Below are 26054 nucleotides of genomic sequence, written 5' to 3'. Positions count from 1 at the left end.
ATAAACAGTGAGCAATCCATACTCTCGAATCACCAGAAACACAGCATAATATGTAATGCATTAAAAAAAATTAAATATATCCTACTGTATGATTGAGAGTTCTGACAAAGCTCTAGATCAATAAAGCCAAATTAAAAGGCTGATCTGAAAATGTATAAAAGTTGAGATGTACTTTGTTTTACCTAATAAACAGACGGGCGTTTGTGGTTCCTAAGAGAGTTGCTTTGTTTCCTTCTACAAGCAATAATGACCCTTCTCTTAAACCCTGTAATAAAAAAAAAAACAATGTACATTACATGACATGGACTGGGGAAACAGTGGTTCTGATTGATCTGATCACTGTTTGATTACTTATCAATAGACTTTATAATAGTGCGTCATTTTAAAAGTTTACCAAATACAACCACTGGAATTGACCAACTTTATTTTAGCATGCGCTTGATCATGTACAATGACAAGATGTCAAAAATGTGCAAGTTTGGAGTTGATTAAAGATGGTGCTTGCTTTTCTGGCATTGATTTCTACATGCAAACAATGTGTGCCATATAACCCATCCTCCTGCTGCTGAACTTACCAGTACAGAGGGAGTGTCTGGTTCCTCATGATACTGCGTGATGCACTGCCGAACTTACCAGTACAGAGGGTGTGTCTGGTTCCTCATGATACTGCGTGATGCGCTGCCGAACTTACCAGTACAGAGGGAGTGTCTGGATCCTCATGATACTGCGTGATGCGCTGCCGAACTTACCAGTACAGAGGGAGTGTCTGGATCCTCATGAGACTGCGTGATGCGCTGCCGAACTTACCAGTACAGAGGGTGTGTCTGGTTCCTCATGATACTGCGTGATGCGCTGCTCACGAGTTTCCTGAACAAAAAAAGAAAAACATACAGCAGGTTAAAAACCATTAAGGATCATTTTGTAGATGAATTTAATTACACAAGTGTTCAATTTAAAGATATAAGAAAGCCAGCTTTAACATATATTAATTCAATTTAATAAAATGGCTTTTGCCCCCGTCCCCCAGTAAAACACAATTCAAAGAAATACAGCTGCTCACCCCCATGTGTCGGCTGTTGGGGTCTGTGTCCAGGTAGTGGGGATTGATGTTAAACGGCACCAACCCAATGGCAGTCAGGGTGGGTGGGTACACAATAGGCATGTCATTGGTGGTGCTGATGCTGACTGTGGACACATTAGTTCCTGCACTTGACCCCATATATGGGACTCCATCCTGCAAAAATGAACAATAATTAAATTATATATAACAACATTTTATTAAATCACTAATCGAAATGAAGCTGTTTGTAAAAAGTTATAAAAGAAAGTGATATGTACTGTAATGCCTTAATGGAGAACTGAATCCAATTGGGAATTGACAGTGTATTTTATTATAATACAGTGTATAGATTGCACTTCATCAGCTGTGTCAGCACGGCACAGCTCAGTTTAAAATGCACTTCCTCTCAGAATGATCAGAAATAAGAATCCCAGGGTATTATGTATTTAAAAAGTGGTACTGAATGTTCAGATAAGGAATAAAGAGAAATGAGGAATGGGAGAAAAAAACATTTTCCGGCAGGGTAGAATTTCTGGTAAAGCAGCGTGACTTTATTCTGTTGAGATAATGGATCATCATCCATTGTGCAGGTCATGCCATTTTTAATCACCTATTTTAATTAAAAGTACACACACCTCAAGGACTCTCTTCTTTATCTCGGACACCAGATTATGGTCGTAAAGGGTTTTCAAAAGTCGGAAAGTGTTGCCACCACCTGCAAACAAAAGCTATGCAGAATCACCATTCCTATACTACCATATAAAGACGGTCGTTTCTTCAACGACGAGAGTAAGTCCTCTCTCTGAAGGATTAATCTTGCAGCTCCGTCCAGATTTATGCCATTTCATCACTCTGTCATAAAGATAGACTGTTTTCCTGTGTAACTAATCGATTAACTCAAGCTACTGGCGTGGGTGTAACCAGGATGGTGGACAGAGCAGAAAAAGTTCTCTCCCCAGTGCAGGCTTTGGTTGAAAGATAAAACAAAGTCCGGTCTTGGTGTGGAGTTACTGGCCTGTGTCTACAGGGTACTAATGAGTTTGACATTTGCAGAAGACGACATTCTGATACAGTCTAAGTCCTTTCTCTATCCCTTCTCCACAGAAAAGCTTTGGTTTCAGCTTTGCCGCCTCTGAATTTCACAGTATCCAACTAAGTTTTCCAAACATGATAGGAAGAGACGTGAAGAGACCTACCAATGAAAATCCCCTGTGCCTTCCTCACAGCGTCCACAGGATTGGGGGCTTCATGAATGCTGTCAAGTTCATAGCCTGTGCCGGTACATAGAAACTCCTTGTGAGCTGGTGGCCGGCAAGGGTTGAAAAATTTGAACTCATATTTTATAGCTACTATGAGAAACATGCTCGCCCCAATACAGGTTTATAAGCGGTTTGATAAATTTAGGAGTGCAAACATTCAACTGGCATTACAGCATTACAGTAAATGGTCAATATATTTCACTATTTTTTTTTGATCCCATATGATCAGTAATGAACCAGGAGTACCACCAGCAGTTTTGGCGAGTGCTAGAACATGCCCGCTGGGTGGATCATGTCGGTTATGTGACTTGTTCATCATTTTTTTGGCTTGTTTACTGATTCTCTTAATTTGTTAAGTTAAAGGGCAGCTTGTTGGGTATCTGAAATATCAGTTATCTTATTTAATGTATTTTTATTCTTGTTTCAAATTATTCTCTCTATCAGGGTGAGTTTGTAATACTCAAAACAGGCTCTTCAACATGTCTTTACCTGGTACACCAGACTGTAACTACTGTTAGAGTGCCACTCTGCCACGGGTGGATGCAAGATATAAATCTGTTAGAAATGTCACGTACAATTGTGTAGAGGACAGAGGGACAGGTTAATGATGACTTTCTGAATTTAAACAGGAAGAATATTTTGTAACTGTGACATTGTGCATGCCTACCAGGTTTTTTTTTGTTTGTTTGTTTCTTTGTTTTTGTGACAACAAAACTCTTACCCAGACTTTGAAATTTCTCTCTTGCAGTTTTAGCATAAGCATCTCTATCATGCAAAGCATAAGGAATGAATAAAACTCTTGTCACTTTCCTGCAGAAAGAAACACAATATCAATCTTACTTCATTCATTTTGTACACCAGAATGTGTTGCTGTATGCCTATACAGTACATCATGTGTGGGTTTGTTTTGAATTATATATATATATATATATATATATATATATATATATATATATATATATATATATATAGACAGCTCAGACCTATATATGTGTATATATATATATATATATATATATATATATATATATATATATATAGAGAGAGATAGAGAGATATAGAGAGAGAGAGAGAGAGAGAGAGAGAGAGAGAGATTTATAAAGAATTGTTGTTTGTTATATATAGATGGCAAGTCTCGGATAATATGAGAGAGAGACAGTATAAGAAAAAACAGTTATCTACACAGATTATAAGTATGAAAAATGAACTCGAAATCCCAGGTTTAATCAGTCAAAGAAGTTTTATCACAGCTCCTGGACTAAAAGAGTATATAAGAGTAAAACCTTTGCAAATAAAAACAGTTAATCAATTTAAGGCTGTTGAAATTAGTTTGAAATTTCATCGGGTCAGTATGACCCAAAACATAAGAGCTGTACCTAAATTCTGAACATAATAGGATGGTTAATCTAGTAATTAGAAACTACCACATTTTATTTCCTGATTTATGATCCTATCTCAGATCTGTAGGTTACATTGTTTGGAAAGGGGTACTGGGTTCTAAAACCACTGTTGTAGATAAAAGTTAGCACCCTCTATGGAATAAAACAAAAGTGGTTTACATGTTACTGCATTTTGTTATTTATTTTTCCACAAAGGAGTCACAATCGATCAAATTAGTTTCTCGTTAAAGCTCAATACCAAAAGGACCGATTCTCACAACACTACGCGACTTCTCAGATGTATACTTTGGATCTGAAATGGTACGATATCTACAGCACACTTCTAGACAAGCGATTCCGACCAGGAAGTTGAGTACAAGGTTCTGCTAGAGACAGAGCTGTGCAAAAAAACAGTGCAATATGCAATTAATACATTTATAATCTAGTTACATTTTGGACTGCAAATTATTTATTTCTGAATTTAAATGTGGTTACTTACTCTCCAAAAAAATCTTGAATCTGCCGCTGGCAATGCTGGAGATATCCCCCTCCATATAATGTGGAGTTGGAAACTAACAACAATCTCCGTTTCATTGCGTTTGTTGAACCCGGCCGTGGTGCTTATTTTAACGTCCCAGACAAGGATAGTATTAAGAAGAGTATCGGAATCTACAACACGTTTAACTGAGAGGGTCAGAGTGTACGTTTATAGTGGTCCAAAAGGTCGCCTGTTTGAAATCGTTTTGGAAAAATGTTGCTGAGTTTGTAAATTTTAAGGTCAAAGTTTCATGACTGCGCACATCTGCAACTATTTTACAGACGTCAACGTTTACGTCCACTGCTTTAACTTATAGTTGTACTGTACGTTTTAAGTCATCCAAAAATACGATCCAATATTACTTGATAAAAAAAAAAAAAAACGTTGAGCACCATAAGTCTATAGAAGTAGGGCTTGTATTGGTGACAGAGACGGTACAAAATGATTGAGACTAGACGTTATGTGACATCACGTTTGTGGAAGTCTTTTGTATGGTGTAATCGCTTTGTTTTTCTTCAAAACCCGCAGTCCCCCTTAACAACAGAACTACGTATCCCCAAAAACGTGTGCAGTTTCAATGAAAGCACGTTTATTTTTATTTTTTTTATTTTTTTTTTAGGCTTGATATTGCCTAGTATTTCTAATAATTTTACTGATGTGTTATGTCAGTGTCAGGGTCATCTGTAATTAAATGCACGTTACTGTAGCGAAGCTTATGGCTGCCCACAGTCGTCAGTATTCATCTACAGTTGTATCAGAGAAGACTGTGTGATGTAGTCTCTCCATCGCAGTCTCAGCTCCTCTCTGTACCTGCCTCCGGACGTGCATCAGAAAAAACACAAATCAAGAATTATTTTAATGCTACAAAATCTCATGTTTTATTTATTTAAAACACAAACTTGTTTTCTTTTTTTGTAATAAACACTGCCGAATTCCCAGGTAACTTAACTGTAAAGGATGTCAAAGCTTGGTTTCTACCACTGCTATCACACAGCCTGCGTTTGATTACACCGTGTAAGGATTTATTTATTTATTTTGTTCCTGGGTAGTAAGTGTTATTTCCTAATTGCTTAGGCCTCAAAAGTATAGAAAATGGCTATTATTCCCCACAAACTTTGCTTTTGTAACCAGGACAGTGATATTTAAAAATATCACTATTTCCAATGGGAAAACTGGCAAATGTGTGTCTTTTCGTTCACATAAAGTCAGAAAAAAACAACATATGAATCCAAATTAACATGTATTTATACTAAAGTAATACAAAAATGACTACAAAATATTTAGAAGTGAGTAGTTTTTAGAGATTTACGATTATACTGTAAATACAGTATAATCGTAAATCTCGAAAAACTACTCACTTGTGTGGGGGTGTAGGGAGAGATGAGGGTCTGTAGGTAGCTGGGTGCAGTCTGGTCAAGGCATCGGTAGGCGAGTACAAGTCTTGAACTGGATGCAAGCGGTGATCGGGAGCCAATGGAGTGAGCGGAGCAGTGGAGTAGCGTGGTTAAATGTCCTTTATAAGTTATTTTTTGTTTGCTTGTTTTTTTACATTTTATTTGCTGTAAAAAACTAAAACTAAAAAGTTGATCATATCTAAATCCAAGAGGCATTTCATCATGTTTGCTTCCCACATCCAGCTCACATTCTTTTACTGTTTTGTTTAACACAAACATCTAAAGCGCCGCTGAATAAAAGCAGGCGTTACTGTTATAGTGCCTAAAAAATACTTTATCACAGTCTGCTAAACAAATGCTTATTGAGTATCAGCACATCTGTGGTGTAGTATTGCATTGTGTCCATAAAGCATGATACATACTCTCCTGCAATGCAGAAGTATAAAAACACTCAATAGCAGTATATTACGTAATACTTTGAATGACATTTTGACTAGAAGTCTCTCTTAATGTCTTCAAAAATGTAGTATTTAGTATTGGTCATCTTTTTTTTTTGTTTACTAATTTGTATTTTTTTTCAAATTATACACGTTATTCACATACAATATTCAATGCCAGTGGTTTAAGATTCATCGCCATACAATTAATGATTTCATTGAAAATCAGTGCAAAATCCCCAGAAACCAGAGATGCTGTCTATATTGCACTCATAGGCAGCACTGTACTGGTTTTACCGCTGATCGGGTAGGAGTCTGATGGTGATCTTGCCAGGCTGTTTGGAAAGACTATTTTAAATCTCAGAAATCACCCAGGTTAGTTACTTGTGAAATAAAATATAAAAGGGGTTATACTGTAGTGAGACGATTGCATCCCTGACTAATATACATTTACAACAGTCCACACTACATCCGCGGAAATCATCAAAAGCCTTTTGCAACACCAGCACTATTTTTTTTCTTCCTGGATTACTTTTCCTGCGGTCCACATTGCAGAAACAATAGCGCTAATAAAACGAAGCTACCTCCCAAAAACAAAACACAACAAAACAAAAAAAGCATACAATTATTACATTTATTTTTATTTATTTATTTATTTATTTTTTTAGAAAATGGCAGTGAAAGAGATATTATTTAAAGTTGAAAGGACATTTTATTATTTCGATAAAAAGAGGTCACATTGACTACATTGACTAATTTGCAGACCACACAAAAGTAGGAGGAGTGGCAAACACTGTTGTAGCAGCAAAGGTCATTCAAAATGATCTAGACAAGATTCAGAACTGGGCAGACACATGGCAAATGACATTTAATAGAGAAAAGTGTAAGGTACTGCATGCAGGAAATAAAAATGTACATTATAAATATCATATGGGAGATACTGAAATTGGAGAAGGAATCTATGAAAAAGACCTAGGAGTTTTTGTTGACTCAGAAATGTCTTCATCTAGACAATGTGGGGAAGCTATAAAAAAGGCTAACAAGATGCTCGGATACATTGTGAAAAGTGTTGAATTTAAATCAAGTGGAAGTAATGTTAAAACTGTACAATGCACTAGTAAGACCTCATCTTGAATATTGTGTGCAGTTCTGGTCACCTCGCTATAAAAAAGATATTGCTGCTCTAGAAAGAGTGCAAAGAAGAGCGACCAGAATTATTCTGGGCTTAAAAGGCATGTCATATGCAGACAGGCTAAAAGAATTGAATCTGTTCAGTCTTGAACAAAGAAGACTACGTGGCGACCTAATTCAAGCATTCAAAATTCTAAAAGGTATTGACAGTGTCGACCCAAGGGACTTTTTCAGCCTGAAAAAAGAAACAAGGGGTCACAAATGGAGATTAGACAAAGGGGCATTCAGAACAGAAAATAGGAGGCACTTTTTTACACAGAGAATTGTGAGGGTCTGGAATCAACTCCCCAGTAATGTTGTTGAAGCTGACACCCTGGGATCCTTCAAGAAGCTGCTTGATGAGATTCTAGGATCAATAAGCTACTAACAACCAAACGAGCAAGATGGGCCGAATGGCCTCCTCTCGTTTGTAAACTTTCTTATGTTCTTATGTTCTTATGTACAGCGAGCAGATACGATCCTAGTCAGTTATGTGCAGAGTCTGAATTCAATGGAATCAAGCAGGTTGTGCTTTGAATGGGACCCTTTGTGATGTTTCTTTATTTAAACTGTACCGTGTCCTGTTGATGCTGGACAGCAGTATGTAGAATCATGATGGAAGTGAATGACAGAGAGATTCTACTTGTCATGTCATTTTCTAGAATGATCTTAAAATAAAATTGTGCTGTATTATACAAATGTGCAAAGTAATCACAGCACTTCATAAACTCTCATTATAAATCAGAAATCAACCAATCACTGTGAAGTATTTGCAAAAATGTAAGTACATCTAATTAAAATATTACCTTGTTAGTAGAAAACTTTTAAAAACACACGTTTCTCCGGCTGCTCTTTTGTTTTTAATAAATAGTCTCACCACAACAGCACCTGTGGCAGTTGATTTTGGACTGAACCATTTCATGACCTGGGGAGGGAAAGGATAAAAGTTATGTTTTTTCAAAAATATTAATATTTTTCGTTTTAAAGCTATTCTAGAGGTATTCTTCAGTTGATTTATAATACGTTAATACATTGTGTTTAGATGTCATTTCTCACAGTTTGAGCAGCCACAATATTTAAAAGTATATGAAATAAATGCCATCTATGTTACAAAAATAGAGTAAAACAACATACAGCTGTACCATACAGTGCATCAGGTTTAAAGAATGTCTGCTTTCCATAGCAACCCAGTACTGTAAACTAGACATAACTTATTGGAAGGAGTGAGTCTGGTTTGAGCCTGTTCATGACAGTAATTAAAAAAAAAATACATGTACAGCCTCAAAAAACAGTTAAAATAATTTGTTTCACAGAAATTTCGAAAATGTATTAAAATTTGTCAAAACATATTTATTCAATAATTTTATCTTTTGTGGGTGGTGGGTTGTATCTGCCTATAATGCACCATTTCTTCTTTTAATCTGTTACAGAACTATTCTACCATACTATATATTTAGAAAGTATCCCTGGGACTTCCTTTAGCTGGTTAAAATGTTTTTAAATTAAGTGCTATTTCTGTTCGGAGCCCACCACACGGTTTGCAACCCATCCTTAACTGTGCAGTAACGGTACATAGTCTAAAGCACCTGTCAGATTGGCACCCAGATAAAGGCAGCACTATTACATGAATCTTGTCAGCATGTGTCACTTTAAATACATTTGTGTGAAAAGAGTAGCCCTTAAGTGCATGTAATCAAGACTGTAACTAGCTCTGAGGACTCCAAGGTCGTGTGCTCGATTGTTTTTTTTTTTTTTTTTGCTTCATTAATGCTGATGCTGTAAAGATGTAAAGATTCTGGTAAAGTACAAGAGACTCCTTCATTTTCTGTGTTGGTTTGCCACATAACATAGATTTGGAAGTTGAATAATAAACACCAAGCAGTCATATAAATACTGCCAGCTATAGCTTGAAACCTAAGTGAGACCTTGGAGAATATCAGCTCTGGTGAGAGGCCTGCATGCAATATAAGTCCTGGAACCCATGAGAGCCGTCACCTTCATAAATCCTGAAGCTGAATCCAATATCCCAGGTCAGACAAAGATCAGAAAAGACAAAGAACCTTCCAAAACAAATATGCCAGTCACAACCATCACCCCAAAGCACAGAGCAGTGGGACCGGTAAAGAACAGTCCCAAATCCCAAAAAATGAATAAAAAGCCTTCAGCCGGTTTGTGACCAAGAATAAGTAGTACATTATATGCTGTAAAAAAAAAAAAGAGCATGCGGGTATGTGACACCGAGAGACATTCTTAGAATAAAAGATTGGGACCGTTGCTTCAATGCAAAAATAAGCATGCCATACCAGGGACACCTCCAGAAAGACTTGCAGTCATGAATAGTAACTGGCAATTCCCAGCAGTGTGGCCACGAGCTTCCAACTCCACTCTTTACTTTAGGGTTCTCTTGCTCTTCACAAACCATCACACAGTTTTCTCCATTGGGCTTTACATTCTCTCCAGTCCGTTTCAATTTTTTCTGAGTAATACACACCAACACTGCTTCTATTATTTGGGCATCTCTATATTCTTAAAGGAGGGGTTCTATAAATGTGGATGTTTCCGAAATGCTTCTTTTAAAAGTCAGACAGTCTTGTGCCCTGATGGTTACCAGCTTACGACCATGTAGCAAATGTTGACATTTTTGAATGGTGTCCGACCCCGTGTGATTTCAGGTCGCAGATGCATGAGAAAAGGCTGAACGACTTTCCAAAAAAGACGTACGTTGCAACAGTTTGGGTGACATAATTCCGATCTATCTCACACGGTCGGAGACCCATGACTCTGACTAGTAATTATGTCCGTCTGAAGTATGAACCAACCTTTGTGTGTGTGTATATATATATACACACACACACACACACACACACACACACACACGCTGAACAAAAATATAAACGCAACATGCAACAATTTCAAAGATTTTACTGAGTTACAGTTCATATAAGGAAATCAGTCAATTGAAATAAATTCATTAGGCCCTAATCTATGGATTTCACATAACTGGGAATACAGATATGCATCTGTTGGTCACAGGTACCTTAAAAAAAAAAAAAAGGTAGGGGCGTGGATCAGAAAACCAGTCAGTATCTGGTGTGACCACCATTTGCCTCATGCAGCGCGATACATCTCCTTCACATAGAATTGATCAGGCTGTTGATTGTGGCCTGTGGAATGTTGTCCCACTCCTCTTCAATGGCTGTGCGAAGTTGTTCGATATTGACGGGAACTGGAACACACTGCCGTACACATCGATCCAGAGCATCCTAAACATGCTCAATGGGTGACATGACTGGTGAGTATGCAGGCCATGGAAGAACTGGGACATTTTCAGCTTCCAGGAATTGTGTACAGATCCTTGCGACACGGGGCCGTGCATTATCATGCTGAAACATGAGGTGATGGCGGCGGATGAATGGCATGACAATGGGCTCGTCACGGTATCTCTGTGCATTCAAATAGTCATCGATAAAATGCAATTGTGGTCTTTGTCCGTACTTTATGCCTGCCCATACCATAACCCCACCGCCACCATGAGGCACTCTGTTCACAACAGTTGAAACGGTTGACATCAGCAAACCAGTCAGGTCAAGACCCTGGTGAGGACGACAAGCACGCAGATGAGCTTCCCCCACAGTTTGTGCAGAAATTCTTCGGTTGTGCAAACCCACAGTTTCATCAGCTGTCCATGGCACACTGTCTGGGCTGGCGTGGTTACATCTGCCCGTTACAGCCAAATTCTCTAAAACAGTTCTGGTGGGCTTCCTGCAGATTCATCCATCTGTGGCATTGTGTTGTGACAAAACTGCACATTTTAGAGTGGCCTTTTATTGTCCCCAGCACAAGGTGCACCTGTGTAATCGATTATGCTGTTTAATCAGCTTCTTGATATGCCACTGCTGTCAGGTCAATGGATTATCTTGGCAAAGGAGAAATGCTCACTAACAGGGATGTAAACAAATTTGCAGATGAGCTTCCCTGAGATCCAAAGTTTCTGACAGTTTGTGCAAAATAACCCGATAAGGAAATGATTTACCCAAATGCAGCTGTTTTAATCTAGGTTTAAAGAAAAGCATGTGCAGGAAACCTATGTACTGGTAATGGTTTTCTAAATGCATCTAGTTACCAGCGTCCTGCATTGTACCGTAATTTGCCATATAGTCAATTTCTTAGACGCATCTGTGACTGATCATGGTTTTTGATTTGTTGAAATGCCCTTGTGGGCTTTGCTATGAGGGTAAGACCATTAGGGAATTGGAAACACGTGTAAAAGTGAACAAAGCGCTATTAGAAATAAGGACATACGATCACCTGTAGCTACACATTTTAATGAACAACAACATAGTGTTTGCACTCTCAGATTCATGGGGATTGAATTTGTTAATAACCCATGTCGGGGGTGGAGATTGTAAAACTTTTATTGCAAATCGAAGCCTCTTGATACATACTTCACAAACGGAATCACCTGGTAGTATGAATGAGGAACTGTTCACTCTGTTTTTTAAAAGTAATTTCTTTATCCATGAGCGTAACATCTTGCTTTTTCTTATGGCTTTATTAACTAGTTTGTAGTCATTCAACATCTTACAACATTGGTTATTGGAGCAGGAATACTTGTTCTGCAGTTTCTATAAAAAATAAATAAAAAAAAAAACATTTTAATAATAAAGGCACAAGCTTGATAGTGCTTGGAGTTGATTATTTAACCTGGGTGTAAACATTCCTTACATTCCACTTCGTTTTATTCTGTTCATAAAAACTACATGGAGAGTTAGGGGGTTCCTGTATATTATTTTGGGATCCTCCTTCGTTGAATAACCAGTGTACTCCCTGAACACGTTTCAAATGTCCATGTACACTGAAAACACAAAAGCAAAATTAAGTGGCTAAACAAAATGAACATTTGAGCAGATGTCAACCTGTTTCATTGGGCTAGTTCAACCAAAACATTACAGCACGTCAGTTATGTGTCAAATGTCTTTAATTTGGTGTAACCACTGCAGTTCAAGTAGAAAATATGGTTTTACAAAATAGGTGTTTTCTAGTAGCATGAAGAGAAACTTATGGTTCTACATTGATTTTAATAAATACAATGTAACTTGGCATCTGGAATCCAAATGCAAATGAAACTGTAAAGAAACGAGACATTATGACAACCATTGCATCCACACAGAGGGTCCTCAAAACTGCACAATACCTCAAAATCATTACAAAACTGATTGCCAAATGCAAATATCTAGAGATGTGTAAACGGTCGGTGTAACATTAAGGCTATTTTCGTCCTCACCATGTTTTAAATGAGGACTCTGTAGGAAAACACATCAGGACGGAAAAACAAAACCTCTGATAAGAATATATTTTTTTTAAATCTTTTTACATTACTGTTTTCTAAATCCAGTTACAACTTAATTTATTTATAATACGAATCACATTTTTACACACGTAAGGCAACTGCACAATTTGTTATGCGACAGCCTTTATTACACAGTATTATCTTATGCCACCATTAGATTGATTTTATTTGAAAACTTCTTATTGCTTAAATACTACATTATCTTAGTAAATCTTGGCTTTAGAATGCTTGGCTATTTAAGAAGGCACCACACTTCATGGAAACCTGCCTTTGGTTTAGCTTGTGTTTTTACTGCTGGTTTATTTGAACCATGTTAATCACACGTATTGGAAGTTCCAAAAAACAAGTAACAAAGTGTCTCTATTTTGATAATATGAATTAGGTTGAATCGAATTAGGTTGCAGGTAGGTCAGTAAAAAAAAAAAAAAAAAAAATAGGGGTCAGGGGGGGGGGGGGGGGGGGGGGGGGGGGAAAACAAAAAAAAAAAAAAACAAACACAAAAAAAAACAAACACACATTAAATTTCTTATGGAAAAAGGACAAAAGCTTGCATGCAGGAATTGATTTGTACCATTATTTACATTCGCAAAAGCATTCAACCCCCTTAAACTTTTCCACATTTTATTGTGTTGCAACATGGAATGAAAATGGATTTAATTAGGAGTTTTTGCCACTGATCAACACAAAAAAAGTCCATAATGTCAAAGTGAAAAATAAAATCTACAAATTGTTCTAAATTAATTACAAATATAAAATAATTGATTGCAGAAGTATTCACACCCTTGAGTCAATATTTGGTAGAGGCATCTTTGGCAGCAATTACAGCCACCTATTCTCTATTTGGATAAATGTCTACCAGCTTTGCACACCTGGACACTGCAATTTTTGTACATTCTTCTTTGCAAAATTGCTCAAGCTCCGTGAAGTTTGATGGGGACCTTTGGTGAACAGCAATTTTCAACTCTCCACATATTCTCAATTGGATTGAGGTCTGGGATTTGACTGGGCCAGATTTTCACTGTGGCTTTGGCTGTATGTTTGGGGTCATTGTCCTGCTAAAAGATGAATCTTCTCCCAATTCCCAGGTCTCCTGCAGACATCAGCAGGTTTTCCTCTAGGATTTCTCTATACTTTGCTGTATCCATTTTGCCCTCTATCTTCACGAGCTTTCCAGGCCCTGATGCAGACAAGCATCCCCATAGCATGATACTGCCACCACAATGCTTCATGATAGGGATTGTGTTCTCAGGATGAGGTGCAGTGTTAGGCTTGCGCCAAACATAGCGCTTAGCATTGAAGCCAAAAAGTTCTATTTTGGTCTCATCAGACCATAGAATCTTCTTCCACTTGGTCTCAGAGTCTCCCACATACCTTCTGGCAAACTCTAGCCAAGATTTGATGCAAGTTTTTTCAACAATGGCTTTCTTTTTGCCATTCTCCCATAAAGGCTAGTTTTGTGAAGCACCTGGGCTATTGTTGCCATATGCAATGTCTCCCAGCTCAGCCATGGAAGACTGTAACTCCTTTAGAGTTGCCATAAGCCTCTTGGTGACCTCCCTGACTAGTGCCCTTCTCGCGCAGATACTCAGTTTTTGAGGACGGCCTGTTCTAGACAGAGTCACAGTTGTGCCATATTCTCTCCATTTCTTAATAATGGACTTGCTCCGGGGGATATTCAATGCCTTAGAAATGTGCTTTTGAAGAACCTTACTCCGGGTTTGCTTTGAATGTTTCTTCAACTTCATGATGTAGTTTTTGTTAGGAAATGTACTAACCAACTGTGGTACCTCTCAGAGACAGGTGTATTTAACCTGAAATCATGTGAAACACCTTAATTGGACACAGGTGGACTCATTCAACTAATTATGTTACTTGTAAAAACAATTGGTTGCACCAGAGCTTATTTAGGTGTGTCATAGCAAAGTGGGTGATTACTTATGCAATCAATTATTTTCTGTTTTACATTTGTAATTAATTTAGAACAATTTGTAGATTTAATTTTTTACTTTGACATTATGGACTTTGTGTTGATCAGTGGCAAAAACTCCTAATGAAATCCATTTTGATTCCATGTTGTAACATAATAAAATGTAGAAAAGTCCAAGGGGGGTGAATACTTTTGAGAGCCACTGTAAAATAACGTATTGTGTGTTGCGATAACGAAATGACGAGAAGTTATTACTTTTCTAGATAATAGACTGCAGTGGCAGTTAGGTGTCCTGAGTCAAAGGCATTAACAAAATATACGGTCAGTTATCAACAGGTAATGAGAACTGATGAGGATATTAATACTATTATAAACCAAACAAATGTTTACATTTTGTTATATTTTGGACTAGACAGCTTAGGATGCTTGAAAACCATGCTGTTTCACGATTCTGGACTGGGTACCAGGCATCTACCACAAAGTTGTTTGGCTGAAATAACCTGTGACATTTATAATGCAACACAATACCATTCACTGGAGAATACCAAAGGCAGAAATAATTTAGGAAAGGCACTGAATGATGCTACAAGTTCCAGGCTGTTAATACTGTAGAGAAGAAACTTCTACTCATTTGATTTTAAATTTGGGAAAGGGGGATCCAGTATCTAAAATGCCCTACAGTAGATCTGGTGTAAGAAAGTATTAAATACTGTAGGTTGACTGCTTTTTCTACTTCTAATGCATTACACTACATTAACAAGCTGCTCAGCGCACACTGACAATTCATATATAAAATGTGTTTTTTATATTTTCTACTGCTGAGCCAAGTTTGAAGTATTAATAAAAAAGTTGGTTACAAAACTACTTACAAATGACATCAAAAGAAAACCACAGATCAAACATGGGTTGCATGTGAAACACCCATTAGAACAGGAGGTCAAAATACAACGTGTATTTACAAACTGCCATTTCCTTATTCTGAACAAGATTCTTTAAAAAAACTAATTATGATGAGTACCAGCAAACGGCAAAACTTTGTGACAAGTTAGTGTGACGGCCCAAGAGGTTAGCAGCTGCAATTAGATATTAAAAACTAAAACAAAAGATTTATCCTCCCAATTAGCACCAATTACTTAATTGGGAATGGCCACATCTGCGATTGCTGGCCAGGATAGATTTAACCCCATCCCTGGCAACCTTACACCCCCCCCCCCCCCCCCAACACCCCCCTTTTCACAAATCCTTAATAAATAGATGTGAATGATCCATTATGAAGGGTGTAAATGTGTTAAATTACATAAACATTTCATTTTTTAAAAATGTAAAATAATAATTTGCAGTAGAAACAGCAATAAAAAAAGTGTTTGTACTGATTGATTTGCAATATAGCTCATTGCTGTTGGCGATTGGCACATCTAGGAATTCTTATTGATGGATTGTCCTATTAGAATTCCCATGCTCCAGCTGTTGCATCGGGAGAGGTAGTAGAATCTTGCCCAGCTGCAGTCTGCGCAGCTTTTGCCAATACTTGTGGATTATTCAGTGGCACAGCAGGGTGCAAGAGGGTGAGGAAGGAATCTTTGGTGTGTCTTTTCACCTGTATGCCCAAAAGGAAAAACAGTGCATTCAATACAAACTATTTTACTGTGGTGACTTGTGTGTATTAAGAAAAAAATAAATAAATGACATCTTACCTGCTGTATCACATAATGCACAGTATAAGAAATAAGGAAGTTTGGTTTACCTGTTTCACAAAGGCATGGGTTAACAGGGATCTTGCAGAGGGTCTGCAGAATAAACAGAATATGAATATATTTGAATAGTACTGTTTTGATGCATTGTGGTTCTAGAAAAACTAGCTGTTCTGGCAGTTTGGGATTGTACCGTTTTTCTGGATCATGCTGTAGACACAACTTGACGAAGTTGTGGAAGAGCACAGAGAAGTTTTTAGGTGCTGGACTCTGTGGTCTCTCTCCAGTCATTGTTCGCATAATGATGGAGGCGGCCACACTCTCCCCTATCCCAGAATCCACCCCAGAGCGGGAGACTTTCAGCCCCAGACCCTCCAAGGGGAACGGGTGGATATCCAGCAGACAGCAGTGCGACCCCTTGAGCTTTTGCAGCAGCATCTGGAACAATTAAGTTTGGCAAATTTATGTAACTTTCCTAGACTGCTGTTAAAGACACCAGCACCAGCCCAGCACAGTTTCAAACTTTATTTGGACAGAGAATGTAACAAAGCAGATCAGTTTTAGCCCTACCAATGTTGGGTGCATGTCCTGAAAAGGAACTCTCCCTGTGGCTAGCTCACAAGCGGTAATGCCCAGACTGTAGATATCAGACTTCAAATCATAGCCGTGCAGATCCTGAGGGAAGAAATTCAGTTTGTTGAGGAACTCCTGACATTTGAACTGTTTCCCCTTGTGTGCTTGTTGGATTACAGGAAAATTTCTGCATTACATATTTGTCTATTTAGTCTTTAGTGAAACTTCCAGGAAAGCCACTGTAAACACTGCAGTATGTTCGGAGCTGTGGTCAGTTATGCAAATGTTTCGTATGCACACATTGATGGTATAGTGGTTCAAAAATTGGTGGTCGTGGAACGATTTTGGGGGGGGGGGCGAAATGACAACCCCACAGGCACCAATATACATAACTGCTATATTGCAGCAGATCTTTTATGGAAAGTAAAGAATTGCATTTTTAAACTTGTCATATTAAATACTTATTAAAATCAATGTTATTTAAATCAGAATCTAGAAATGTATAGAATTTATTAGTAAAGATATTTCAAATTGTGAGATTGTGCCACAGTCCCTTTAAAAGGGATCACAAATTAAGATAAGTAGAATGCAGTCCTGTAAATACTCAGTAACACAGGAGTGTCATGAGAAAATATTAAATTATAAAACAGTGTGCTGATTGATTAGAATTAAAAAAAAATAAATGCACGTTTTAGACAGTTTTGCTTCATGAGCTACTTGATGATATAATTCAAACCTCACTGATCTACAGAACACTCCAGGGTAGAATATGTAGTAACCCTAAAATTTGTAAAACTTTGTAAAATTTTTATTTATTTTAGTATTGCTACATAATTTGAACCTTCTTAGTAAGTGACCAGAAGTCAAGGAAATATACTTTAGTACAACAATGATTTTGACTGTAGGATGCAACGTTTAAATCAGATTTGCATTCCGGTTTTGTATTTTCTACTGAACATCCTTGCAAAACCCTTACACTAGTTAGCTTGAGCAATTGCATGTTGCTTCACCTGTCGGAGCAGCTCTGGACTCAGCCAAGGAAGCACAGTGGAGCACTGCTCTGGTACATCGTACACAACCTTCGACCTCTTCCCATCTCTCACCATGTTGTACAGACTGTGTAGACCAGACAGGTAGACACGTCCATCTCCAGACAGCAGAATATGACTGGCTTTAACACTCCTGAGGGAAAAACAATGGAAACCGGTGAACTCTGGAGAGCTTCGTATAAAAGTAAGGTAAAATACAAGGTCACTGTTGGAGCAATTCATTGTAGGCGACACAATCTCAAGCAAGGTTTAAGCTACACAATCGTAGCAGTACTGTAAAGGTTGCCTGGAGTTGCCCTTTGGCGAACTTTAGTTATTTACCTTATTCTGATTATGTATAATGCCTACTATAAACCTTTCTTGTCCTAAATTTGAACTTTGCATATACTACTACAAAACACTAACTAATGAAACTAAAATGGCAAATTCTCAGAGCGGTTCTGATTATTTAAGTTTCCCTTTATGTTAGAGTTTTGATAAACGTTTGTCCAGTTCCTTCCAGTATTACCTGTGAATGTAGCCCATCCTGTGCAAGTAGTCAAGACCCTTTAATACTCCATAAAGAATAAAGGCAATGAGTGATTCACTCATTCCATCAGAGAAATACGTCTTCACAAGACACTCTGCAGACCCTGAAGATGTGGGAAACGAGGAGATTACTTACTGTTAAATCATACTATTACTATCTACCAGATGGCATGCTTTAAAATGAAAATGTTTGCTATAATATAAATATAGCGCTATATTTTTCAGGACCTTGCTACTTACTCCTTAAGCACATTTGTTATGTTTTTCAATGGTGGATTTGTTGCAGTGCCAAGGGCTTCCTTCACAAAACCATGCTTACCATAAGCCATCAAAGGACTGATGACCCAGAGTTTGCTAGAGGAGGTAAATACTGTCCGGGAGGTCAGGATGTTGGGGTGGTGGAACATCCGAGTCTGCAGCACCTCATTCTGCAAAAAAAAAAAAAAAAAAAAAAAAAATAGGCAGGATGACAGTTTAACACACAGGTAGAAAACCGGAGGATACAGTCTGGTCTGTTTTGGAAAGGCTTAGAGGAACAACTTAGGAGATGCATCTATGGGAAACTTCACTGTAGAATTTCAGCCCCAGAGTAGAATAGATGAGTATACCTCCAAAGCAAATTCAATATCACCGAGGTCTGTTGAATCAGTGTCGTACTGACTGGATATAGTGACCCTACACCTTATTGACAGTATTAGGACACTTGTTTTCTGTCTGTAACACACCTGCAAGACCCCTAGTTGCTCTTCTGTACAGTTGTCGAGATTTGTCTGTTTGACAGCCACTAGGTTCCCTGTGGGTCTGTGCCTAGCCAAGCTCACCACACTGAGGTCACAGAACCCCCTCCCTGGAAATAAATAGAAGAGAACGATGGAGCTCATGTGTGTAGCTTTAAGTGGGCTAATAAGGATGTTAGATTACAAATGAATATGCTGTGTGTAGGGTGTCTCTATTGTAGAAGATTTTAATTTCTGACTAATAAATGCTGTAGGATGTGGGACTTTTATTGGATTCATTTCAAAGAGAAATCCTGGGCTCTGGGAGACTCACCCAGCTCAGAGAGAAGTTGGTAGTGGCTGATATCAGTAGAGTACACAGTCATGTCATCATTGGGAGGTGTTTTTGATAGGGAACATGCTGCTGGCTCATTGGTCTGTAAGAGAATCATTCTTCTCATTTATTTAGTACTATGAAATATGGTTAGTGTACTTTAACCACAAATTCCAAAAGTTTACATACCAATTATTTTACCTAAAAGGGATTCACCTACCAGACAGTGATAACTGACTGTGTTGTAATGGTCCTCTACTCTGATGTTTTCAAATGATGTATGTGAAATACAGGAACAGTCCTAAAAAGACAAGCGTGGAAGAATTCTGATCAGTTGATCTCTTAATTTAAAACCAAAAATAAAATTTTGAACAAGAACTAAATTGCAGAAAGACCGATTGTTGTCGAGTTGCTTTCTACAGTGCTGGTAACAAATCACCTCTAGTCATTATTGCAGATTGATTGAAGAAGAATGATAAAAAACTAGTATAAAGCAATTCATACCAAGAAAGACATGGAATCCTCTTACATTACTGTACGTTTATCCTTCGTAAAGGGGCTGAAGAGAATGAAAAAGGGAGGAAAAAAAAATCACTCAAATCAATACTAAAACGTTAACAGACAGACAAACACAATCACTCCATAAGGATCCACATTTTAATGAGGGCTCTAAAAGATCACTTATTTAACTGCTCTGAATAATTGCCTCCCTAGCTTGGCAGTTAGCCTGTACCTTTGTCCACAAGCACAGGGCTGCATAGGCATATACTGCTAGAGACTACCGCGGTGTACTAACCAAACAACTTAAAACAACGATTGAACTGCTGCCTACTGCAACCAGAGTTTTTATGCTAGTTTTAATGCCATTTGTGTTCGTGCATTGCATCAAAGTAGCGCCCCCCGTGTTTACAAATGTAATGTTAAAGTCGATGTGAAGCACTTCTCGCTTTTACTGAATAATTGGTAACGAGAGTTTAACACTGCAACCATGCCCCACGCATGCAGAGAAGTTCGTTTTCCATACTCCACAACACTTTGCTCTTACTTGGACACCGCCTGCAAGAGTCCACTGCTAATATCTATAGTTGCAAATGACATACAGTAGTTAGTAGTAACCCCTAGCAAGTTAAACTTCACGCAAATGCTTACTGCTAGTAGTACACCAAGATAAAATAAACACAAATGCAAAATACATTACCAGCAACACAACAAACTTTTAGTAACTCGTTTTAATTTCGTTAACACCTAAATTATGTGACGACAATTTAAACAGAAACAACAATGCGTGTATTACATTTACAACATTTACTCCAGGCAGCTCTAATAACTTTATATTATAATTAAACGAATGCACACAGTTACTTCCAGGCAAAAGTAAACGGTAAGATAGCTTGGAAGGTTAATTTAGGAAAAAAAGCCTGTGTTCATAAAGTTTCATATTGAATTTCGAAAGGTGTTGCAAAATATTTGTCTCAGCTCTCAGCTGTAACGCCATCGCATGACTGAAGTCATTTTGGATTAACACAGTCTGTGTGTGTGTGTGTGCGTGTGTGTCTAATTTATATAATGACACACACACAAAGTCACCTTCGTGACTCGAGTTAATGATGAAATTGAAGTCGGATTCACCACACGCGTCGACTTGTGTAGTATAAGAAAATTCGGTCGCAGCCAATCCTTTGCGTCGATGGAGAATGACAGAAATTTTTTCAAGACTCTCTCTCTCTCTCCTTTGGTTTGCTTGATAAGTGCTGCGTTCCTAACCGCAGACTTTCACCAGTCTGCGTAGATTCTGCTCAAAACTCGTTCTAGTTCGCCGTCTGCGTGACCGCAGCCGGAATTGACGTCACCTTGTCACGCAGCCATATGCTTCAGCGGCTGCACAGATCGCGCAGATTCTGAGAAGCAGCAGCGGCTGCAAAACAGAGGATTGCTTCCGACAGAGAGGGGTGGGCAATAATATGACCATTCCAAACCTGCTCCTGCCATCTAGTCATGGGGTGTGAAAAAAAAAAAAAATAACACCCGTTTTCCACTAATGACTTCCATTATTACGATGTTATTTTTGATGACATCTTTAAGTGCACCCAATACGGCTCAAAACCACCATTGCAAACAATTAAGAGGCTTTTTTGTTTTACCCAATTTTTAAAAAAAAAAAAAAAAAATACCAAAAAAGGTTCCAGTAACGCTGGTAATACAGGCGTAGATATGTTCATGCAATTAAATCGCAATCGCAATCATACGCAACGGGACGATTGTCCCTATATTGAACAAAATACATTTCCATTTCAGTTGAAATAAATGCGTATACATCTTTATTTCTAAAAATATTAACCCATTTAATAAGCGCAATAAGACACTCCAGTTCTGGGTGTACTAGAATAACTTCCAGTGGCTGAAGGCATATATCCAACATTGTCATGTCTTATTACTTACACAGAGTGTGCAATATATATATATATATATGCGTCCCACTAAACGAATCAGAAGAAAGGAGTATCTTTTTCATAAGATACAAAAAAACGTGGTAATAACTGACTGATATGCAACCCTTATTAATTGCGTCTCCCAATCTGTTCAGGAGACTTCTGTCTGAGCTCTCACACCTGCCTCGAGGGCAATATCAGAAACTTTGATGATTTAGTCTACTAGATGCAATATCAGGACCTTGAAGTCACTGAAATAAGCACGTCCAAAATCTTACATTTCCCCTAGTTTTGATGGAACTATACGGTACAGAGCAAAAATACACAGATTGTGCTTTTTTTTTTATGTGAAAAAGTTTAAGGAGGGTATGTTGGGATATTTTGCATGAATTCATGTTCCTTGAGAACCTGTTGGTCTTCTTGTGAGTGCAATTACTGGTAAAAACACAACTGAATTCAAACAATCCCTTTAAGAGCCGATTGGAGCACTTATCTGCAGATCGAGCCACCACGTATTTGGAATGTAATTGGTAAAATTGCTTTTTTATTTTTAATTTTTTAAACACTATTAAAGTAAAGCATTTCAACACAATTTAGATAATTAAGGAAGATATCAATACACAATATGTACAACGTTTTCAATCAAATACACTCTACAAAAAAGAAATGCATAGGTGTTTTGAATGTACTTTTTATAGAATTAGTATGGCAGTTTGCACAGTAAAATAGACAGTTTCAAAGAACCTTAACATGTACAAAAATCATGACATTCAATAAAATCACTTTCAAAAGGTCAAAGTTTAAGGTCAACAGAAATCAGTAACGGGTATGCCCACCATTGGCACTGATGACAGCCTGACATCTGCTCATTAATCAAATCAGAGCCTGGACAACATGCTGGGGAATGGCAGCCCACTCTTGCTCAAGTGCCTGGAAAAGTCCTTTCTAACGTCTGTGGCTCGCGATGCCGTTGTCACTCACGTCAATACAGCTCATCCCACCAATGCTCAATGGGGTTCAGATCTGGTGATCGAGACGGCCAGGGAAGCACTTGAACATTGTTCTGAGGGAGGAAAGCTGTGGTGGCCCGGGCTGTGTGCGGTGGAGCATTGTCGTGCTGGAGAATGACGTTACGATGGTTCATGAATGGGATCACATGAGGCCGTATGATCTCATGTCAATAACGCTCTGATGTCAGGTTGCCTTGAACATGAATAAGGTTGGTTCTGCCACTGTCTGAGATTGCTGCCCACACCATGACACTCCCACCACCAGATCTGTCAAACACAGCTGGCCGCAAAACGTTCATGACGTCACCTGTATACCCGGGCTCTTCCATCTGCACGTCGAAGCACAAATCTAGATTCATCACTGAACACCACGTTTCTCCATCGTTGTATGGGCCATTCTTTGCGATTATGACACCACTGAAGTCGTAGTCGACGACGTTGCGCAGTAAGAATCACTCCTATAACTGGCCTTCTTGCTTGGATACCTGCCTCCCGTATATGATTTGTGACAGTCTGGTCGGAAATTCTATGCATTCCTGGTACTGCAGATGTTTTACTGGTTGCAGTGGTGAACCGGTCACGTAAATGACGTAGGTGTATAAATATGTCCTGGGCTGCCGTCGTCACACGTGGTCTACCGGATCTTGGGCCGTCAAGTGTTGTTTCACAATGATCCACGCTGCCAAAGTCGTTCTGTAGTGCTCTAGGAAATGTTCAGACACCGTGCCACAGCGGACTGAGATTCGCCGGCTTCCAAATGTCCAACAGCATTATTCAGTTGAGCTTTGGTAAATCTAGGTAGAACTTCAAATGCGCCTACAGCGAACACCAATAAGACATGCAAACTGAGAACCCTCCACTTTTATAGACACATCTCAGCATGTTGCATGTGCGGTGAACGCATGCGAATATTGCAAGTCTTAAACAAGTGGTGTTAATTTTGGGAATATTCATGTTTTGTCGTACTTCATGCGTTTTCGATCCTGACAATGTTACACTCGTTCAGCAAAACATGTTTAAATAAAAAAAGTTAGGCGGCCCAGTGGTTAAAGAAACAGGCTTGTAATCAGCAGGTACCCGGTCCAAATCCCAGCTCAGCCACTGACTCACTGTGTGGCCCTGAGCATGTAACCTCCTTGTCTTTGGGGTGAGATGTTGTAATGACTTTGCAGCTGATGCACAGCTCACACACCCTAGTCTCGTATCTTGGAAAGCGCTTTGTGATGGTGGTCCACTATGAAAGGCACTATATAAAAATAAAAGATTATTATTAAAATACAATTCTTTTGATCAAGTTTTGTTGCAATTTTTATGAAACTGATGAAAAATCTCCTATGCTTTTTTTTTTTTTTTTTTTTTTTTTTTTTTTTTTTTTAAAAAGGGTATATTTTTCCATCACAGAAACTTGTAATGCGTCCACTTCTGGATTAAGGTTCTCACACAATTCAGCGTCCATGTTTGCTCTTTCTGCTAATTTGGTCAGATTCTGCGCAGAATGATCTCCGTGAACGCACCCCGTTTTCTGTTTTCAGGCAGACTCCCGCACCCTCCTGTCCCAAATTAATGACGTTACATGTCTTTCTCTCTCCGACTGATGACGATTCGAAGCCATCGCCCTCATTCCCTACTGTCGCTTGATGGTTTTTGTGTTCCTCTCAATTTGTAACATGTACCGTTGGATTGCTTGAGATTTATAAAACATTTTCTTGGTCAGTTTCATACAAGGTATGTATGTCATTTTAAAATATAACACTTGATTCTCCGATATAAAAAATGTGTCCGTAGCTTTCTTCATGTGCTCGGGTTCTCTTCGTTCTGTGTTTCGTTGCCAGCACCACCGTCAGGCACACTCGCTGACACTGACAACTTCTCCGAAAAAGAGTAGATATTATTTACATTTAGTGAGGTTAATTTACATTTTAAGAAAGCACATACTCAGTGACATGGTACATATAATTAATATTTCTGTAGTAGCCTTCGTATTATAATGACCTGTTATGGATACAAAGTCGATTAGCATTGCCAGTTCGACTTTTTTCATTTTGACTGGATTCGTGTAATTAAGTGACGTCAAACTAACATTTTGAAATGACATCTACCACTTACTATTATTGCATTTCATAATGCGTGTATTGTGTAATGTAGTTTTCACGCAAAATAATTGTCCAGCAGTCACACTTGCCAAGTAAATTATCACTTATGTTTATTCTGGATATTATGAGAAGGTGTTATTGTGGTATGATGTCCTTCGTGTGCATTGGTTTATATGCGCTTTATTGTGTACGAGTGGAGCTGGGAAGTTGCAGGAGTAAAGCCTACGTTCAATTCAATTCAATGCTGTTTGTGTTCGTCCGTTTCCTGTTGGGTAGGGTGTTTGACATGGCAGTCTGCTTCCACAAAATAATCGACGTGACAATGAAGCAGCTTTATGACACGAACGGTTTTTTCCTCCCCAAACAAAGCAGCAGTTACTGCATAGATATATGCCGATCCATTTGAAACCTTTGTAAACTATAGTTTGTAAATTTCTCTCCTCCGTCTTTGTTCCAAATAGCGCAATGCATGCTTTCTACTAAACATTCTAGCATACATCATTATTACGATGAAGAAAATAATGTATATAAAAACAAGTACTATTTGCAGCATGAAAACCAAGAATTACTGTGCAATATGTGGCTTCTTACCTTTGGGTTGTCCGGTTCGTCTTCTATCCGATCAATATATTGTGAGACTCAAATGATCTTTTAATAACAAACTCTGAGACCGTGTTAGTGGTGTTAATTGTATTGATTTGTTGGAGCAGCGAATAAATGCTCCAGAGACGAGTGGTGGGACAGATCTCGTTTGAGTGATTCATAATGAGCAAAACATGACGTAGTGTTTAATTAACTTTAATTGATTTCTAGAAACAATGGAGTATTGTCTTAAACATATCTTTATTATTATTATTATTATTATTATTATTATTATTATTATTATTATTATTACTATTATTAGTGTCTGTCCAAGTGTATACTACCTTCAGAGCAGTTTCCACTTATCCCCTTATCAGTGAGAAGTTGAACTTTTCATTGTAATAAGACATTATAAGAGGCTGTTAGGGAATACCCTGAATTAAGGGTAAAATGCATTAACCTGTGCCTTTGATTAACAATTTGGCTCCACACTGGCATTAGTCTCAAATTATTAGCTTTATTATTTTCATTGCAC

General features: G+C 38.2%; 3 protein-coding genes across 7 annotated transcripts in view; 1 reads left to right on the top strand and 2 right to left on the bottom strand.

The window, feature by feature from the left end:
• Window positions 1-6: 6 nt before the first annotated feature.
• si:dkey-69o16.5 (uncharacterized protein LOC100149419 homolog) lies at window positions 7-4677 on the bottom strand. Its single transcript, XM_041261630.1, has 7 exons — window positions 4198-4677; window positions 3041-3129; window positions 2257-2331; window positions 1696-1775; window positions 1061-1234; window positions 808-867; window positions 7-265 (listed from the first exon to the last, which is right to left on the bottom strand). Exons 1-7 carry the CDS (start codon window positions 4290-4292, stop codon window positions 179-181), a joined length of 660 nt encoding a protein of 219 aa, XP_041117564.1. The 5' UTR covers window positions 4293-4677; the 3' UTR covers window positions 7-178.
• Window positions 4678-15767: 11090 nt separating this feature from the next.
• Window positions 15768-25669, bottom strand: LOC121322103 (STE20-related kinase adapter protein beta-like). Of its 4 annotated transcripts, none has more exons than XM_041261627.1 (12): window positions 21035-21241; window positions 19910-19964; window positions 19626-19706; window positions 19406-19508; window positions 19081-19202; window positions 18675-18783; window positions 18336-18459; window positions 17789-17960; window positions 16776-16880; window positions 16399-16643; window positions 16259-16301; window positions 15768-16111 (listed from the first exon to the last, which is right to left on the bottom strand). In XM_041261627.1, exons 2-12 carry the CDS (start codon window positions 19919-19921, stop codon window positions 15959-15961), a joined length of 1269 nt encoding a protein of 422 aa, XP_041117561.1. In that variant the 5' UTR covers window positions 19922-19964; window positions 21035-21241; the 3' UTR covers window positions 15768-15958. The 4 variants fall into 4 exon arrangements, with proteins under 4 accessions (XP_041117561.1, XP_041117560.1, XP_041117562.1 ...); XM_041261626.1 differs by having other exon boundaries at window positions 20993-21080; XM_041261628.1 differs by lacking the exons at window positions 19910-19964; window positions 21035-21241 and adding an exon at window positions 25529-25669.
• LOC121322102 (trafficking kinesin-binding protein 2-like) overlaps window positions 24350-26054 on the top strand; it is a 35218-nt gene continuing 33513 nt past the window's right edge. Inside the window, exon 1 of one of the 2 annotated variants that reach the window (XM_041261622.1) lies at window positions 24350-24569. The gene's annotated coding sequence lies outside the window, so the exon portion shown is untranslated. The remainder of the gene's footprint in view (window positions 24570-26054) is intronic. The other variant, XM_041261623.1, reaches the window with a different exon arrangement.

Source organism: Polyodon spathula, chromosome 10 (genome assembly GCF_017654505.1).
Source record: "Polyodon spathula isolate WHYD16114869_AA chromosome 10, ASM1765450v1, whole genome shotgun sequence".
NCBI lineage: Eukaryota > Metazoa > Chordata > Actinopteri > Acipenseriformes > Polyodontidae > Polyodon > Polyodon spathula.
Note: the sequence above shows the minus strand (reverse complement) of the source record. Positions and strands in the feature narration are given on the sequence as shown.

Bases quoted from the DNA above. Each gene is read 5' to 3' on its own strand.
- si:dkey-69o16.5 (XM_041261630.1), bottom strand. From the start codon at position 4,292: ATGAAACGGAGATTGTTGTTAGTTTCCAACTCCACATTATATGGAGGG. The intron at 2,332-3,040 runs GTAAGAGTTTTG...GTACCGGCACAG, and splicing joins AGAGAAATTTCAAAGTCTGG to GCTATGAACTTGACAGCATT. The intron at 266-807 runs GTAAGTTCGGCA...TTTTTATTACAG, and splicing joins CAGACACACCCTCTGTACTG to GGTTTAAGAGAAGGGTCATT.
- LOC121322103 (XM_041261627.1), bottom strand. The intron at 19,203-19,405 runs GTGAGTCTCCCA...ATTTATTTCCAG, and splicing joins CCAACTTCTCTCTGAGCTGG to GGAGGGGGTTCTGTGACCTC. The intron at 18,784-19,080 runs GTGTGTTACAGA...TTTTTTTTGCAG, and splicing joins AGCAACTAGGGGTCTTGCAG to AATGAGGTGCTGCAGACTCG.